The sequence below is a fragment of the Mastomys coucha genome, unplaced genomic scaffold, assembly GCF_008632895.1.
Source record: "Mastomys coucha isolate ucsf_1 unplaced genomic scaffold, UCSF_Mcou_1 pScaffold3, whole genome shotgun sequence".
Classification (NCBI taxonomy): domain Eukaryota; kingdom Metazoa; phylum Chordata; class Mammalia; order Rodentia; family Muridae; genus Mastomys; species Mastomys coucha.
Genome location: NW_022196909.1, coordinates 56,909,525 through 56,927,410, shown reverse-complemented (window position 1 = coordinate 56,927,410; position 17,886 = coordinate 56,909,525). Strand labels below are relative to the sequence as shown.

The following is a 17,886-nucleotide window of genomic DNA, read 5'->3' as shown; positions in this document are numbered from 1 at the left end:
TTTGTTTTTTGGAGGGGAAACTGGGAATGGAGAAATTTGCATATAAATAAAGAAAAAAAATAAAAAAAATAAAAGGGATGGTAAAATCCTACATTCAATTAATGATGAATAGTTGAAGATGCTATAACATCTTCAAATTTAATGTAAATTGCCCAAATTATTCACTTTAATACGAAAAACCAGAACAAATAGATGCTCCTGAGTATTCAGTATAACATATAGCATCAGGAGAAAACCAAGATGAAAGCCCAGTCTTGAAGAAGTGGCAGTTTTAAGCACATGCTTGTGGGTCTTTCACGGCTTACCTTCAGAGAACAGCAGGCACAATCCTCTCAGAGCTGCAGCAGCACCGTGGACTACTTACGGTCCACGTCCACAGTGTCCAGAGGGGATTTGTGATTGCAAAGGCTAGCACAATGTGTATGCTAAAAATCCGGACTTTTCCAACGCTATGTCTGCCCTTGTCGAGCTGACATCACAATCTAGCATCAGTAGAGGTAGTTTTATTTTTAAACCTTATTTGTATAGAATGTATAATCCTTTCCTTTCTTGAAAAATGTCTTTCTACGTTATAATTAAGATGCCACTGGTTTTGATTAGGCTTGAGAAAGCCTTGTTTTGTGAGTCTTATTGTGTGATTTTTAGACATCTTGGGTCAGTTTTCAAGTCAAGAAGAGACTTGAATATTTACAAAGGATAAAATGTATAAATGATTCAGTCTCAGACTCATTGTTATCACTAATGGTAAAATACTTTACATGTTTTTTGGAAAGGTTATTTTTATTAGCTAGCAGATATACATTTGTGATGCTACGGAAAAAATTTAAGATTCAATTGCATAAAGCCAAAGGTTGTTGCCTTATCATTGTGGAATTCAGAGTTTTCACACAATGTTATCTACTAAAACTTGTACATATTTGTTGAACATTTACTTTCAACTACTTTTTTGTTTGTTTGTTTTGTTTTTCGAGACAGGGTTTCTCTGTGTAGCCCTGGCTGTCCTGGAACTCACTCTGTAGACCAGGCTGGCCTCGAACTCAGAAATCTGCCTGCCTCTGCCTCTGCCTCCCAAGTGCTGGGATTAAAGGTGTGCGCCACCACTGCCCGGCCCTCAACTATTATTTTTAATTATATTATATTATGTTAAAACAATAATTTGAAGACCTTCTATTGGTATTTTATGCCAGAGTTATAGGTTTAGATAGACGAGCTCACTCATTAAACTACAATGAAGTTGGATTCTCAATACAGAAATACTTGTGAAGGTTAAAAAAAAAAAATGATGCTTTTGCCACGTAGAAAGCTTTCTGTATACTTGTCTGCATATTTAGCATTTGCATAGTGAAACTTATTTACAATTGATTTTAAACTAGTATATCAAAAATCGCTCTTTATAGTTTAGGAATATCTTGCTCATGTCAGTTCAGCACCTGGAGGTTCAGTTTATGAATTGTTCCACATGATTACACTGCATAGAACAGAACCTTGTGAATACCACAGATCTTACCATTATTTCCTATTTATCAATAGGACATATTCACTCTGTCCCTGAGTCCTCGCTCATGTTTGTTCACAGTAAATATATACACATATATACCCCATACATACATGCATACATACATACATGCATACACACACACACCATTTTTAGTAGTTAGGACATCACTTATGTCTGGCTGGGAGAAAATTGATAATCTTAAGGATGATATTTCCATCAGAGAGAAACATATAAACTGGATAATATATCTAAGTGGCATTAAGCAGTTTTTTTTTTTTTTTTAAAAAATTATTTTTAACAGGTAAAATTATAGAGTAGTTTCTGTGCAAAGCTGTTAGCTGAATTTGAGTTTACTTTAGAAGATAACTGAGATTATGACATAATAGTTGTTCTTAGATCATTCACCATACTCATTAACTATCCTGTTACTATCCCTGAGGATGACTATGATTGGAAAGCACAAAATTATGTTTGCAACAAGCACCAGCTCTCCTTAGTTTTATATCAGATACTTCCGATCCATTGGCAATAAAGAAACTGAGTAAAGAATTCCCATATTGTGTAATCTACAGACTTTTGACTTCCTTAGTTTAAAAGGAAGGATGATTTGATTACTCTATAATGTCCTTTGAAGGCCTCAAAAAGGCAAAGCAAACACAACCCCCCCCCAAGGAAAATAATACACAATCACACGCAGACACACCAAAGCAAAACTAAAACATATCCACCTGAGAAGCCAAGAAATGTACTACCTTGCCCCAAACCAGCAAGAATCCGATTACCACAAGGATGGATAGTTACCCATGGCGAAGAAAGGGATTCCCAGCAGGGTGGAGTTGTACTTCCCATCAGTGATGAAGAAGATCCCTGCTGCAGTGGCGATGGAAATGCATACTGTGAGCACCCCCAGGAGGCCCAGGAAGGGCTTACTGCGCAAGCAGTCCTTCATGGAGCTGGACAGGGTGGCCGTGGTCAGGATCAGCACAAGGCTCACCAGGACCTTGCTTCTGGTCAGGATGCTGGTCTTATGAAAGTCTCTCCAGAGGCTAAAAGATGCCAGAGAGTACAGTTGGAGGTCTTGGTGCTCATCCTGGAGTTTCCTCATAAGCTTACAGAACTCATTCTCCCACTTCTCCCCTATGAGGTCTTGAGTGGCAGAACCATAGGTCTGGAGGTAGTAGGTGATTTGAATGGCTCTGGCTGACTTGACCCGCTGGTCTTTGCTGTTTGGTACTTCCACTACCCCGCCCAGCTGGTGTCCAATAAAACTGTTCCTCCCATCCTTGAAAACAGAAAGAGGGAAGACTTCAGTTACCAGAAGGATGCACATTCCAAGGGACAGTTTCTTATTCTAAGTGAAGAAGCACAAGGAAGGCTGGTGATTTGTGGAACTGATGTGGGTGGAGAGGAAGTCAGGCTTTTAGTCTCAACCTCTTGGAGCTACAAGGGAGATCCTGCATGACGAACAGGAATAAAGATGATGGAGAGAGTGTTACAAAGCTACATCAGAGTTGCCACAACTAGAGGAAAAGGGCTCATAAATTTGGATTCCCAAATGTTCTCATTCCTAACATTTTTTTTTTCGAGACAGGGTTTTTCTGTGTAGCCCTGGCTGTCCTGAAACTCACTCTGTAGACCAGGTTGGCCTCGAACTCAGAAATCCGCCTGCCTCTGCCTCCCAAGTGCTAGGATTAAAGGCGTGCGCCACCACCGCCCAGCTCTAACATTTTATTCTATAGCAATGTAGCCATATTCCTTAATCAAGTTTATGATTGATGTGTAGCTGTAAGTAGATAGAGTGACAAGGCCATGTTAAAGACATTGAATAAAATTTTCTTCAATGAAACACTGCACTTTTCCTCCCCAAGTCTCCTGGCCCCAGCCCTGTCCTTGTGAGACAACATGAGGGTCTGCTATTTCCCATCCTTGTGTCATGAGTCAGAAAGGCACTGTGTATTCTTTTCCCCCTTTCTGCTTATTTCTTTCAGGTTCTGGTCAGAACCTAGGTAAGCCTTTTTCCTGATACTTTGGAATTCATACTTTCTCTAAAGCCTTTTCCCCTGCCATGTGCCTGTGTGTTCACCATGTGCCTGGCCTATGTATTGGCTTCAATGGCATGACGTTTTTTCCTTCCTTCTCTTCTCCAGGCTCCTTCTCTAGCAGTTTCTGAGTTTTATAGTTTGCCTGCCCTAGATGTTTTCCTTTTAAATTCTAAGAAAACAGTCTTCAAGTTTCAAAATTAAAATAATCACCCTATACATAAATATACTAAGCATTCCAGCATTAAGATTCCCACCAACATAAAGATAAGAAGACCCTTACTTCCTTATACTACTGAGGTTAAATGAGCAGTTCAGAATAGGATAAATGCAGCTAGTGTGGTATGGAAACATTTCCTGCATGTGATACAGGCACTTGCTGGGCCTGTACCACCTCCTCCTGAATACCCGACTCTGTCTCAGATTTATCTTTTTCTGGAGATAAATTCCCAAATGAGGCTGTAAGATTTCAGGTAGTGTCATCAAATAGTATCTCAGCTTCAAAGTTGGACATGTGGGACTGTGCATAAGATCATCATGCTAGGAATTGAACAAACAAAGTGGTCAGTTCTCCTTTATGCTTATGTGGATGGACACAGAATTACCAGTTCTTCTCACCCAGTGAGGATGCTTCCTGGCAGCCATTGCACAATTTCAATGTATTTGGAAATTTCATTTTTGCCACAGCTGTCTCCATCCTTCAATGATAATGGTTAATAGAATGTTAAACCCAAAAGTAGGCTCCAGAATGACTTATAGAGTTGAAAAAATGCTGTTGGTAGTGGGTAAGATGCAAGCACTAAAGTTAGTTCATGCTGTAACTCATGAACTCATGAACTAACTCCATATGTGAACGGAGTCACAAGAGATGATCTCACAAGGGTATAAAAGAGTTGATTCTTAGTAGAGAACATTTCTCTCCAAAGAGCAGGAGCAGCCCACTGACCAGTGTGCTGACCATAAGAGAGTATCAGAAACTGCTGGGATTCTTGCTCGCACATGAGATAGACACTTAGATGTGAAACACTTACTTGCATTTTGCTATTAACATTCACAAAGGTAACCCTACCATGTATTGCAAACAAGAAAAGGTTAGATGTTCAGAGAATACAAATGCAACTTGAAGAGTGATCAAACCTTGAAAAGGAACAATATGATCATCACTCTGTGTACCTGTCCCTACATGGTAACTATTACAATAGCTATAATATGTTAAGAAACTAGAACAAACCCAAATGAACAACTTACTTCTTAGCAATTGAATTTGTGGGTCTCCCTTGGTGCATAAACAGCTTTCATGGGATCTTTGTAATCATGCTATTCCTTTATATGTATAAAAAAGAACAAACCAGGGCTGGTGAGAGGACTCAGTGGTTAAGAGCTGTTCTTCCAGAGAACCCTGGTTCAATTCCCAGAACCCAGAAGGCAGCTTATGACCATCTGTAACACCAGTTCCAGGGGATCTGACTTATAATCTGGTTTCTAAGGGCACCAGACACTTGCTTGGTGCACAAACTCACATGCAAGGAAAGTACCCATATACACAGAATAATCAGCAAAAGAATTAAGCTACAAGTTTAGTCCTTGTTTAAACATGTTGGGTCTTGCAAAGAGGGTTGGAAAGCTTTGATAAAGGAGATGTGAAATATGCCCCAGAACTGAGTGTTGTGGACTTAGTTTGTATTTGGACACTATACAAAAATTACTCATTTATTTGGTTTATTTTTATATAAAAATTGACATAATGTTTTGGTTCCATATTTTCTTAAATTCTGTCTTTATTTAAACTTGTGAGTCTGATCATCTGAGAGAGCCCTTATTTTCAAAGCTGTGTTTCGTTTTAAAAATGTGCTGTGATGTGTGCCTTAGCTCATTTCTGTCATTAATGAAACCTCTGGGGAACTTTAGCAACAGCAAGAAAGTTATGTGTCTCTCAGGTCTCACTTCAAGATTATAGTGGACAAGGGAGGTGCTCATTGTATGACTGGACAAAAGTCAAACACTTAAAGATGTGTAGATTTTTAAATAGCCCAGCTTTTCTGAGTTTGACCAGCTGCTAACCTTCCCTTTGAAGTTGTCTAATTTCCATTTTAAAATAATAAATACCTTATAAAAGATACATCTTTATTGTATCTTCCCCTCTCCATTGTATTTAAGTAAATAAGAAGAATGAGTTTCTGGCCCATGTTTAAATCTATGTACCTGCAGAATATAAATGAGGCATTTTCACATCTTGGATCTAAATTCCATTATATGGTTACAACCTATCCATGCAGGTGGCTCAGCCAACCTATCCCACTGGAGTCCTTAGAAACTCGATCCAACATATGATGGACATGAGAATGTTCTACTATTGGATAAAAGTAGCAAAGAGGTTCTCTTATCAAACTAATGAATCATTAGATACTTATAAGTAGGAGAAAACTAAGATTGGATGCAGCAAATATTTATGTTTTGTAGAGGACTTCCTTGGAGTGATAATACATTCAGTAAGGTTAATGCAAAGAATTGCGCAGAAGATTGGTTGATTTGAGTTGTAGCATACAACTCATTCTAATAGAGGAAAACATCTACCTAGTCCACTGTGTGTGTTGTCTTCAGTTTTCTTATCTTTAATAGGAGGAGACATGAATATATGGAGTGATGATTATAGGATATAGAAGTTAGGTTTTCAGTTTTCTTGTTTTATGAAAAAAAAAACCCTACTTATATGAAGAGTTTGAAGAGAGTCGAATTTTCTAAATGATGTTCTTACAACTATTAGAGCAATGGATTGGTTGTTTCAGCACAGGGTTAAGATCTAACTAGTCATAGGTAGAGCTGTTTTATTTGCTAGATACGTGAATCCAGACATGTAGAAAAGACATTCCTGTTAGTTCCCATTGAGATTCTCAGAGTCCAAGTCTAATCCTTCTAGATCTTCCTGGAGTCAGAGCAGAGAAATCCCCTTGACTCATGCATCAAAACTTTATTTCACCTGTAGTCCTTCTTTCCACCTTCTTCCTCTTCATGTGAGGTAGCCTGTCAGATAAAGTATTGCCTGTAATTTGACTCAGTCTCTTCATTTACCATAGTAATTTATCATACAAATTTGAAGTTTCCATGGGTATAGAAATCACTCTTATGTTACCATATGTCTTAAAATTTTAAATGGCAGAATACTGGTAACATGACAACTTCAGTGTTGCTCTATTTCTGTGCTTGTCTGAGCTCAGCTGCCATGTTAACAGCATAAGATGACATCAGGTCTCTGGCTATATCATGGTCTGATCCTGCTGTTCCTCTGTCTACTCTGTGTATCACACAGAGCGTACTCATCAAATTGCAAATGATACCACATCATTTCTATGCCTAAACCCCTCCAAATGGTTTGCACTTGGACTAGGTCTATTATGGGGCTTTTTACCAAGCCGGAAGAACAATGTGTAGCCACAGGTAAAAATGTCTTCTGACTTTGCCTACTGCTCTCCTGTCCCTTGTCCCCTCTTCTCTCTTCTTCATGCTCCTCTTCCTCCTTGAACACATCAAGTTAATTTCGACCTCCTGATGTATGTGTCTGGTGTGCTCCTTGCTTTGAATATTTCCCTATACTCTTCTTAAAGCCAAGAGTACTTCCAGTTATGGAGGTCTTAGCTATAAAAGTGATATAAATCATATAATCCAAACTGGACACCCTGTTCCCCAAAGACAGGCCATTTCAGATCATTGCACTGTCCTGTTTTATAAACTTCCTACTAAAGATTTCTATCTGAGATGGTTGTATATAGTCATTCTATTGCTCCTTTTCTGTTTTCTTCAGTGAGAACCCAAAGTAGGTGAGAGCTAGGACCTTTCCTGGTCTGCTTACAAATAACTTCCTGGAGCTTCAAACGATCCTATTCTCTGAATAAAATTTCTTAACTGAGGGAACACACCTCTAGGTGTAAATTACTAATTACATTGCATTTTAGAGAATATTTAGCTAAAAATGGACAATTTAAAATGATATTATCAGCTTTTCCTTTTTCCTTTCTTTTATTGATTATTTTATTTATTTATGTTTTAAATGTTGTCCCCCTTTATTATCCAAAGTGATAATGAAAGTGATTATTCAATCACTTTCATTTCCTGTATCATTTCCACAGCAGCTTTCGCTTTGCTTGAGGCACATGCAGGACAAAAAGTCACTATTCAACAGGCAGGGCACCTCAGTGAGTGCAAGACAGCCATCACAGGAGAAGAATTAGCATGCATAAAGGGCATAGGATGCTTAAAGTACAGAAGGGAGGGGTAAGAACTTAGGTTAGAGAGAGAGTCGGGGCTCCTTCTGCATTGTCTCATCAAGGGTGTGTGTGAAAACACTGGCTGGTTTATTCTGGTGAAAGACTTAATGAACTTTTTTTGAACTCTTACACTCATGCTCTACAGAGAAAGAGTATGGGGGGCTCAGGATGACTTGGAAGCAAAACTGCCCGTTAGGAAATTCTGCAGCATTTCAGATTCTGAGTGCAGCATAAGGAAAATGCCAGCTTCGGTTGTCTCCAGTAGGTAAATTGTTGCAAGGTGAATCAATAAAATTACCGGTCACAACACTCTCTCAGAGCCATCCGAGTCTGCTCAATAACAGCAATGCAGTAATATCCCTGGATCCCTCAGCTTGTATTGAATCCTACTACTTTGTAGCCATTAAATCACTTCCAGCCGGTCCACACCTCTACAGTGAAGAGGAAATTAAACTCAGAGTTAAAAATCAGAGAATATTCTCTCACATAGATAAGATAATGTGGAGATATTCATGTTGTAGACAACTGTGCAGGGCAAAAAAATCACACAATAGTGCTTTGGAATTAAAAGGAAGCAAGCCAGGCATTTGCTTCATTAGATGCTAGGTTAACATTCAGATAATTCTGTGACCATGAAATAGTTTGTCAGCACAGCTCCTGGCCAAGGCAATTGTAATACAGATTGCATTGATTTTCAATGAGGCAGACTCTGTAATGATATTATAAACTTTTAGATGGTCAACTGCCATTTTTTACTGAAAAAAAAAGTTTTCCCTCATACGAAGGAATGAGGGGCATTTCTAAAAAGAATGATGAGATTTTATTTGTATTAATAATTCCTCCATATTTGTTTCCTAAGATTTTTTTCATTCCCCCTTGTAAAAATGTAAATACAAGATAGGATTAAATGAAACCATTATTTATTATGGTTTTCCATCACACAGCTTCATATTTGGAAGTGATAAGCAAATAATGAGAAAACAACTTCCTACAAGGTATTTGATTAAAGAATAATAAAAACATCATCTTCTAGATGAGGTTTCTCAAGCATTAAAATGTCCCTAAGAAAGAATAGCTGTGATTCCTTTTGTCATATCTGAAGCTGAGAAAATGTAGTATTTTGTATTGTTTTTCTGAGAGAGAAGTTAAAAAAAAAAATTAAAGACAGGGTTTCTGTGCTGCTAAAAGAAAACAAAAATGTTAGCCAACCAGGACATAAAATAATTTTAACAGAGTCGGCAAACCTAGCTTGGTAGGATTGATTTAATTCAAGTGACAGAGACTTAAGATCTTGATTTGTGTTGTCCTAGGCAACTCTTCCACTAGTCTATGAGGACTGGTTATACTGATAGGGCTTCAAGGCATCGATGAGAAGATGAGTGGAAAAAGGATGCACAGCTACTTGTCAGTAGCACTGCCAGTTGTTTCATTCTTGTTCTGGCTCCAACACTTATATTCATAACACATGTGCATATTTTGGGGCTAGTTATTAAATGTACTCAGAAGAAAGAATGTGCAAGATAGATAGAGGTTATGTGAAAAGACTCAAGAGGTGACCGGTGATGCTTAGGGTCACTGCCACAACCCTGACAAAGAGTACAGCTGTCTTAAGCTTCTGGGCATTAGATTTATTAGTGCTTAAAATGACAACTGGAGACTACGCTTTCAGGGATAACTTCCATAGTTCATAAAATAAGAATTTTGAGTTCTTGTGAGGGTCAAATATGTTAATATAAGAAATGATTAGAGCTCAGAGAAGGCTGGGGATTGTGCTTATTAATATGCAACACATGGGGTATTTACATAATACTGTTTATTCACCTAGTCATTTAAAATTATTTCTACATCCCAGCAGGTGTCTAAAATGTGCTGTCAAGCACACAGGCACAGGATCAAGTCATAAGGATTAAATTTCTACTTTTGCTACAATAAGACAGGAAGGAGCTGCTGCCTGGATTCTTTGACCTCTCTCTCCTTCAGGTGAGGCAAAAAATTTGGCTTTTATTATCTCTGAAGTTCTGATGTACTCTTCTTTAAATAATGTTCCGTTTTTATTTTATTTTTCCCCCAACTGATACAAGCTAGGGTGACTTGGAAAGATGCACCTCAACTGAGAAAAATCGCCACCATCAGATTGGTACATTTTCTTGTATGCAAATCTGCAGGCCCTTTTCTTGATGTAGGAGGACCCCGATCACTGGGCAGTAATGCTACTCCTGGACTAGTGGTTTTATAAGAAAGGGATTTATAAGAAAGCAGATGAACAAGCCAGTAAACAGCACTCCTCCATAACATCTGCATCACCTCCTGCCCCCAGCTTCCTGCCTTGAATTTGGCCAGAGCGCTTTTCCTAATGGCCTACAACTGAAGCGGAAGTAAACTTCCCAAGTTGCTGTTGGTCATGGCGCTTATCACAGCAACAGAAACCAAATGATTCCTCAGTGCTGAAGCCATCAGACAAAGCAAGCTAGATCAGTGTGCCTTATTGTGATAAGAGGAAAATAGGAAGAATGTGAGAACAACACAACCTGTGCTCATTTCCATAGCAACAAGAGGTTATCTCCTTCAAATTTGAACAAAGTCACTCCTTTTTTCTCTCTTGAGTAATCTCCAGAGAGATGCCTTAAATAACAATATAAGGAAATTTGTCAAGCCGGATGGTGGTGGCACACGCCTTTAATTCCAGCACTTGGGAGGCAGAGGCAGGGGGAATTTCTGAGTTCGAGGCCAGCTTGGTCTACAGAGTGAGTTTCAGGATAGCCAGAGCTGTACAGAGAAACCCTGTCTCGAAAAAAACCCCCAAAAACAAAACACAAAACAAAACAAAACAAACAAAAAAGAAAAAAGAAAATTTTCCTCTTTCTCTAGGATGTAAATCTCCAGTAACACAAATGAAACTAATAAACTTCTTAGGTTGTAAAAGTCATCTGTTCTTCAGATCCTTATCTAATCACCTCTACCATATTTGTTTGCTTTATACACAATAACACACACATGTTGGATTTTTCCTGTTTGTGAAAAATGTTCCCATAAATTTATAAACTGAATAGAAATAGAGTTATTACCTGTATTTAATGTGAGTTAGATTGGTAAGTACAGGAGACAGATTTAAGGAAGAGAGGGGCCCAAAAAAGAATTGTTCTATTTTTGTCTGGGCCAAAAGTCAAATTTCATTTCAGCTCTGTTTTGGATGAAGAGTTGAGGTATCAGAAGGGCTTGGATTGTGTGTGTGTGTGAGTGTGCACTGATCATTGGACTTATGGTCTTACATATGCTAGGCAGGTGTACTACCCACTGAGCTATATGCCCAGCTCCATCTCTAATGTTCTTCTCCTAGATAACACTACCAACCAAGGGACCATAAGTCAATGTGTGATTCAAATTCTAGTCTAGATGCTAATCCCTCCTGATGAACAGCTTTGGAACTGCAGCATTGTGTTTTCATACTGGAAATTGGTGATGACTGTTTTCTAATTTCCACCCATTTCTAAGGGCTCAGTCCTTCAGGAGTAAACTCTACATTAGCCTTGAAGGCAGCCAATAATAAGTATCAGAGTTCTGTTGAGTCTCATTGAGGAAAAGCTGTTTTCTGGGGGATTAAAAGTATAAAAACATATATTATGTCCTGGATAGAAACATGTTCCAAAGATTAAAACACTACACACCACTGTGTCCTGCCTTAACAATTTTTCCAGCTGGGCCTCTCAGTTAACTGGACTTGCAAGACACCACCCCCTTGGGAAATCCAATTCATCTAATTCCATGCTAAGATGGTGGGAAGGGCAATTTTCCCTCGAGTGAGATAATGTGCTTATCTTTCCTGGAACACCCTTACCCCATGTGGTACAGTCACTTGTAGCCTTCCATTACCAGCACTTGGACATCTGAGCTTTTCTGTGTTATTCTTTTGCTTTTCTCTGTCTCTTTTTCTTTTGGATAGTGGCCAAAGCCTGATCATGCTCTTGCGACACTCCGGGCTTCCTGACTCCTTTGTCTCTAGAGGTTCTCTCTCCTGACATTCAAATCAGGTCCATCTTGTTTGCTGTTCTATAACTAAGTGTTCTTCTCTTCTCTCTTCTTCTCTTCATGTCTCTTCTCCTGGCAACTGCCATATTTGCATCATGCCAGCTCTATTTTTCAAACTCTAGTAAAATTGTTTATAAATTCTTTATCAAGGAAATTAAGAACCCCGGGAGAAAAATCTCAACTTTACTCATAAAGCTATGAAAATTAATGTTGTTTCTCTATACCTCATATTAGTGATCTTTTCACCCAATTTTCCATTAAAAGGGATATTGCTATTTTTAGGTAAGTTGTACAAGGGAATTGTAATGGCTATTCAAAGACAAGTATTTGACACCAGACAGTACAAAGCTGTGGTGCTGACCTGCAGTAAGGAGACTGGCTGCCAGTTAAATGAATACTAGAGGAATTCTACAAGTCGCTATGTGGAGCTACTTCTTTTTGTAGAGGCATTGAAAGTCTCACCATCATAACCTTTCTTTTGATTAAGAGTCTTTTCCCTTCAAAGGCTCTATTATAACCACAGGCCTTATGATGAATGTGGTATGTAGGTTATCAGCACCTGAGTTGAAAAACAGGCCATATTGACAACTTACAGGGGAAAACCTAAGTGTAGAGTTAAGAACGTTTTCTACGTGGGATGAAGATAAGCCCCTGTTGCTGAAAACACTATCCACTTTAGATAAATGGTTTGAGCTTCACCTTCCGTAAAAGCCTGGCAAGGACTAACATTTATATTTCCAGAAGTTATCACATAAGCTGAGAAGAGAGGAGATCAACAAACACTCCTAACTTAGTCTGAATCATGTTATTGACCAGTATAACAAGATATTCCTGGTGGTTCATTAGTGGTAATAATGTCATGGTGGTAACCATTACCTGTCTAATTGGATTTAATACTCCCTTAACAGGAGAGAAACCAAGTCTAGCACTAGAAATTTACCCAAGTCTAGTGTGTTCTTATGTCTTAGAGGTGAATTTATAGCCTCCACTTTACGAGATCAGCATAATTCCAAATGCACTCCAAATACTTATCCTTGGCCAGGCAGTGGTGGCACATGCCTTTAATTCCAGCACTTGGGAGGCAGAGACAGGTGGATTTCTGAGTTTGAGGCCAGCCTGGTCTACAGAGTGAGTTCCAGGACAGCCAGGGTTATACAGAGAAACCCTGTCTCAAAAAAACAAAAGAAAAAAAAAGACTCCAAATACTTATCCTTTAACCCACAGACAATTGTAGCTCCCACTCCTTATCAAAGCTTCTCTTTGCAAAGAACAAAGACCAACACAGAAAACCACAATTGGTCAAAATTCAGAGAAGAGTTGATCATGGGTTACTCATTTAAATAAATATATCTATAATGCAACTTCTACATACAAGACTGAGAAAATATCACAGAAGGCAGGGGAAGAAATATCATAAGAATCAAAGTATCAAGAAGTCAGCTGTGAGACTATGGCTATTAGAAATGACAGGGAATATTCACTCATGATACCTCAACCATATGGCTGCCTGAATAAGACTTGAACAAGGACAAAACCAACAGACATGCTAACAGAATGGGGCAATCTCATGGGGCCCCATCCTTAAACAAAGAGCTGTAGGCAAATAGGGAATTCTGAGGGTGGGAAAACTTCTTTTCCAAAGGGATGAGACCCCTAATTGATTATCCAATACCAAGTGGTCAGCAATGATAATATACACATATAAACAACTCATTAAATAGGGCTTAATAACAATTCTGTGTGTATGTATGCATCCATATATGTATGTATTATATGTGTGTATGTATGTATGCATGCATGCATGTATTATGTGTGCATATATATATATGTTTGTGTGTGTGTGTGTGTGTGTGTGTGTGTATCAGTTAAAGAAAAAGAGTACATGATTTGAAAGGAAGCAAGGGGGATCATAAGAAGAGCTGGAGGGAGGAAAGGGAAGGGGGGACAGTGCTGTAGTTATATTTTTTATTTTAAAATGTTTAAATAAAAGGCATTGTCTAAGCAGAAGGAAAGATAGGAAAAGAAGACAAAGTCAATCACTGGAGGCATTTACATTAGACTAGAGTGTAGTGAACATATCTGGGTATCTAAGGATGTTACACATGGGTAGAAACAGATAATAAAGCAGACTTTTTGTTCAGATATCCAGTGGGCCCAGGATAGAGTGGATACAGTTAGTTACTTTAGAGACTGTGGTTATGGGCTGGAATAGAAGAATGGGGTAGGAATGACAAATAGGTAGGATTATCTATCTATCTATCTATCTATCTATCTATCTATCTATCTATCATCTATCTATCATATATTAATTTTTCTATCATCTGCCTATCTATTCATCTATCTAATCTATCATCTCTCTACCTACCTATCTGCTATAAGTTAACATAAAGTGCTTAGGGAATGTTAAGAAAGAATCACATGGCCTATGAGGTAATATGCTTTTCAGAGAAGGTGGCATTTGAGCAAAACTGTGAGGCCAGAGTAACAATGAGATTCTTCCTGACTTTTGCACAAAGGCCTGCACAGGAGTGTAAGTACATTGTATTTCTGGAACTTCCAGAATGACTACAATTTGCAATGTGGGAGATGAGGTAACATTGAGATTGGAGTTGATAATGAATAAGGCAGTTCTGCCCTCGAAAGCTTTACCTTGAACTTCTGTAGTACATCTGAGATGGGGTTGTGTACTGGGGAGGAAAGATGACATCTGTACATATGCACATTTTATCTTCCTCACAACTCCCTCTAAAGCACATTACCTAACATTTGTGAGCCTTAGAAAGATATTTTTAAACATCTTCTGGAATACACAGTATTCTGAAAATAAATGTCTCCACACCTGTGTTTTTTCCAAAGAACCCCTTATGGAGTGTTAAGGGTGTTTTAGAAAAATTTTGCCACTTAGAGGTGTAGGAGTTGTTGGAAATTATATAGATTTCTCTCTATTCTAACACATTAACCATATCTGTATTAAGTGTCTGAGAAGGTAGATTACTGGTATAAAAACAAGATAAGGACAAATAGAAGGAAAATCCATTTCCTTTCTTACAAGAGTTCATGCTTTTGTAAAATGCATAAAGCCCATGAAAACAATCACAAAAGAACGAAAATACAAGGAACATTGCAGTACAGAAAAGAGTGTTAAAGAATCCAAGTAAGTATGCCTGCTGCAAAGTCACTGACATTCAGTAGGGCTCATTTAAAGTGTGCACACTTATCACTGAGTGCATACCATGTGTGTTCTTTTGTGATTAGGTTATCTCACTCAGGATGATATTCTCCAGATCCATCCATTCCCCTAAGAATTTCATAAATTCATTGTTTTTAATCACTGAGTAGTACTGCACTGTGTAAATGTACCACATTTTCTGTATCCATTCCTCTGTTGAGGGACATCTGGGTTGTTTCCAGCTTCTGGAATAAGGCTGCTATGAACATAGTGGAGCATGTGTCCTTATTACATGTTGGAGCATCTTCTGGGTATATACCTAGGAGTGGTATAGATTGGTCCTCAGGTAGTAAGTACTATGTTCAATTTCCTGAGGAACCACCAAACTGATTTTCAGAGTGGTCTTAACAGCTTGCAATCCCAACAGCAACCTCGCCAACATCTACTGTCACCTGAGTTTTTGATCTTAATCATTCTGACTGGTGTGAGGCGGAATCTCAGGGTTGGAGAAGGTCCAAGACACAATCCACAAACCACAAGAAACTCAAGAAGAAGGAAGACCAATGTGTGGATACTTCTATCCTTCCTAGAAGAGGAGACAAATTACCCATGGAAGGAGTTGCAGAGACAAACTATGGAGAAGAGACTGAAGGAAGGACAATCCAGAGTCTGCCCCACCTGGGAACCCTTCCCATATTCAATCACCAAACCCAAACACTACTGTGGATGCCAGCAAGTGCTGGCTGACAGGAACCTGATATAGCTGTCTCTTGAGAGGCTCTGCCAGTACCTGACTAATACAGAAGTAGAGACTCACAGCCATCCATTGGACTGAGCACAGGGTCCCCAATGAAGGAGCTAGAGAAAGGACCCAAAAAGCTGAAGGGGTTTACAGCCTCTTAGGATGAAAAACAATATGACCTAACTAGTACCCTCAGAGCTACCAGGGACTAAACCACCAACCAAAGAGTACACATGGTGGGACTCATGGCTCGAGCTGCTTATGTATCAGAAGATGGCCTAGTAAGTCATCAATGGGAGGAGAGGCCCTTGGTCCTGTGAAGGTTCTATGCCCTAGTGTAGGAGAATGCCAGAGCCAGGAAGCAGGAGAGTGTGGGTTGGTGAGCAGGGGGAGGGAGGAGGGAACAGGGTATTTGTCTGGAGGGGAAACAATGAAAGGGGCTATTATTTGAAATGTAAATAAAGAAAATACCTAATTAAAAAAACAAAAGCAAACAAACAAAAAATAAAGTGTGCATACACATATCGGCATTCTAAAGAGAAGCACTGGCTGTACCAAGTGGTACAGACTTCTAGGTCACTTTTGTTTCATTCATAACCCCTCTCAAATCATCTATAAAAGTAACAGAGATAAATAGGTTGTTGAAACAGAACCAAGAAAAAGAAAAGTGTATATAACACGTCATCAAGCTTCGTGTAGAAGAGAATGGCAGAGGAGGAAATAGGACGATTGAGCATCAGTACTCCTTCATTCCTAGGATCAAGTTATAAGCAATAAACTCACAGAGATGGATCAGCCTTCTTCACAATGGACTGGGTGGGTTTGCCCACTGAGGCATTAGTAATACATGCTGTTTAAAGCTACAAGTGAATATCAATAGACTCCTGATATTAAGGATATAGTAAATCTTAGTATACTTAATCCCTGACCTGAACTGCCCTTGCTCCTGTGTAAACAGTGTTTTCTCAACAAAGAAAAATCTCATGAATTTGATGACTCAATGTCACCTTTGTATTGAGTTTCAGTTATAAATACATTGTCACGTGGCTCTTTACCTTTCCTTTTCATTCCTTTGGTCTAATGATACTTATTTTTTGAGCAGTTCCTCTCTATATAAAGCATGCTGTGAAATGGAATATGGCTTATATATCTTCTCAGATTATCTCAATAGCTATATGAATCTAGAATTATGAAATTAAACAAGATTACTAGCCAATAGGACATAGGTTTATGTAATCTAGAAGCAACATTAACATTTTGGAAAGAAAATGAGGTTTTCTAACTTTTATTTCCACTTCATTTTCAAATGTATCAAATATACATCCAATGAGACCTTCTTGGATACTTAATGTATATCTCTACTAAATGTCTGAGTTTAATGGAAATAGGGAGTGCAGATTGTGCCTCTCTTTAGGTCAAAGAAATAAACAATGTGTGAGAGAACATAGAGTCAAAAATACAGCCCTTATCACACCCACTCGTGTTGTCACCAACATAATTCAGACCTCAGTGTTCTATTGTTTTTCTATCAATGTGCTTCTCATCTCTTCCTTGGCTCATCACTTACATATCTTTTCTCCTTTCCCCCTGTCTTTGTCCTCTCTCTAACTAGCTCAGAACCTTCCTCCCCGCGTTCTTACATTCCCCCCCCCCTTTGAATCCATCCTTCTGCTATCTGAAAGTCAGCTCCCTTAGATACATCATGAGGGGTAATTATTGAGCTCCCTCAGCAAAATGCTAGAGAAAGGGTGTTTAAGGTCGCGACACTTGCTTAAGTTCAATTTATCCTCACCGGATTACCTTTTCTTTGTAATCCCCCCAGAGGACAAACATGCTTTGAAAATATAGTTTGTGATATGCATCCTAATGAGATCCTTACAATTGATCATTACTATGACCAACATTTCCTGCATCAATTATGAAAATAATTGAATGTCATTTGATAAAGGCAAGGAGGAAACTATTCTCTTATCTTACAGCTCCATGTGGGAGCTAAGTAATATTTTCCCTAGCACGGGGAACGAGACTGTAATGGCTTAGCTTTGCAACTGTGTTAACATTTCGTGGTCTGGTGAGGTATATTTTGAAAGTAGTCTTAAATGTTATCCAAAAGAGGAATATTTTGATTCCTTAGAAAAGTAAACATTACA

At 38.7% G+C, this 17,886-nt stretch overlaps 1 protein-coding gene across 5 annotated transcripts in view; it reads right to left on the bottom strand.

Annotated features, from left to right (window-relative positions):
• The window catches only part of Ptchd4 (patched domain containing 4), a 191,538-nt gene that overhangs the window by 125,374 nt on the left and 48,278 nt on the right, over positions 1 to 17,886 (bottom strand). For all 5 annotated transcript variants that reach the window (XM_031347435.1, XM_031347438.1, XM_031347436.1 and 2 more), the window contains one exon: positions 2,300 to 2,780. In XM_031347435.1, coding sequence (XP_031203295.1) covers positions 2,300 to 2,780 — 481 coding nt within the window. The remainder of the gene's footprint in view (positions 1 to 2,299; positions 2,781 to 17,886) is intronic.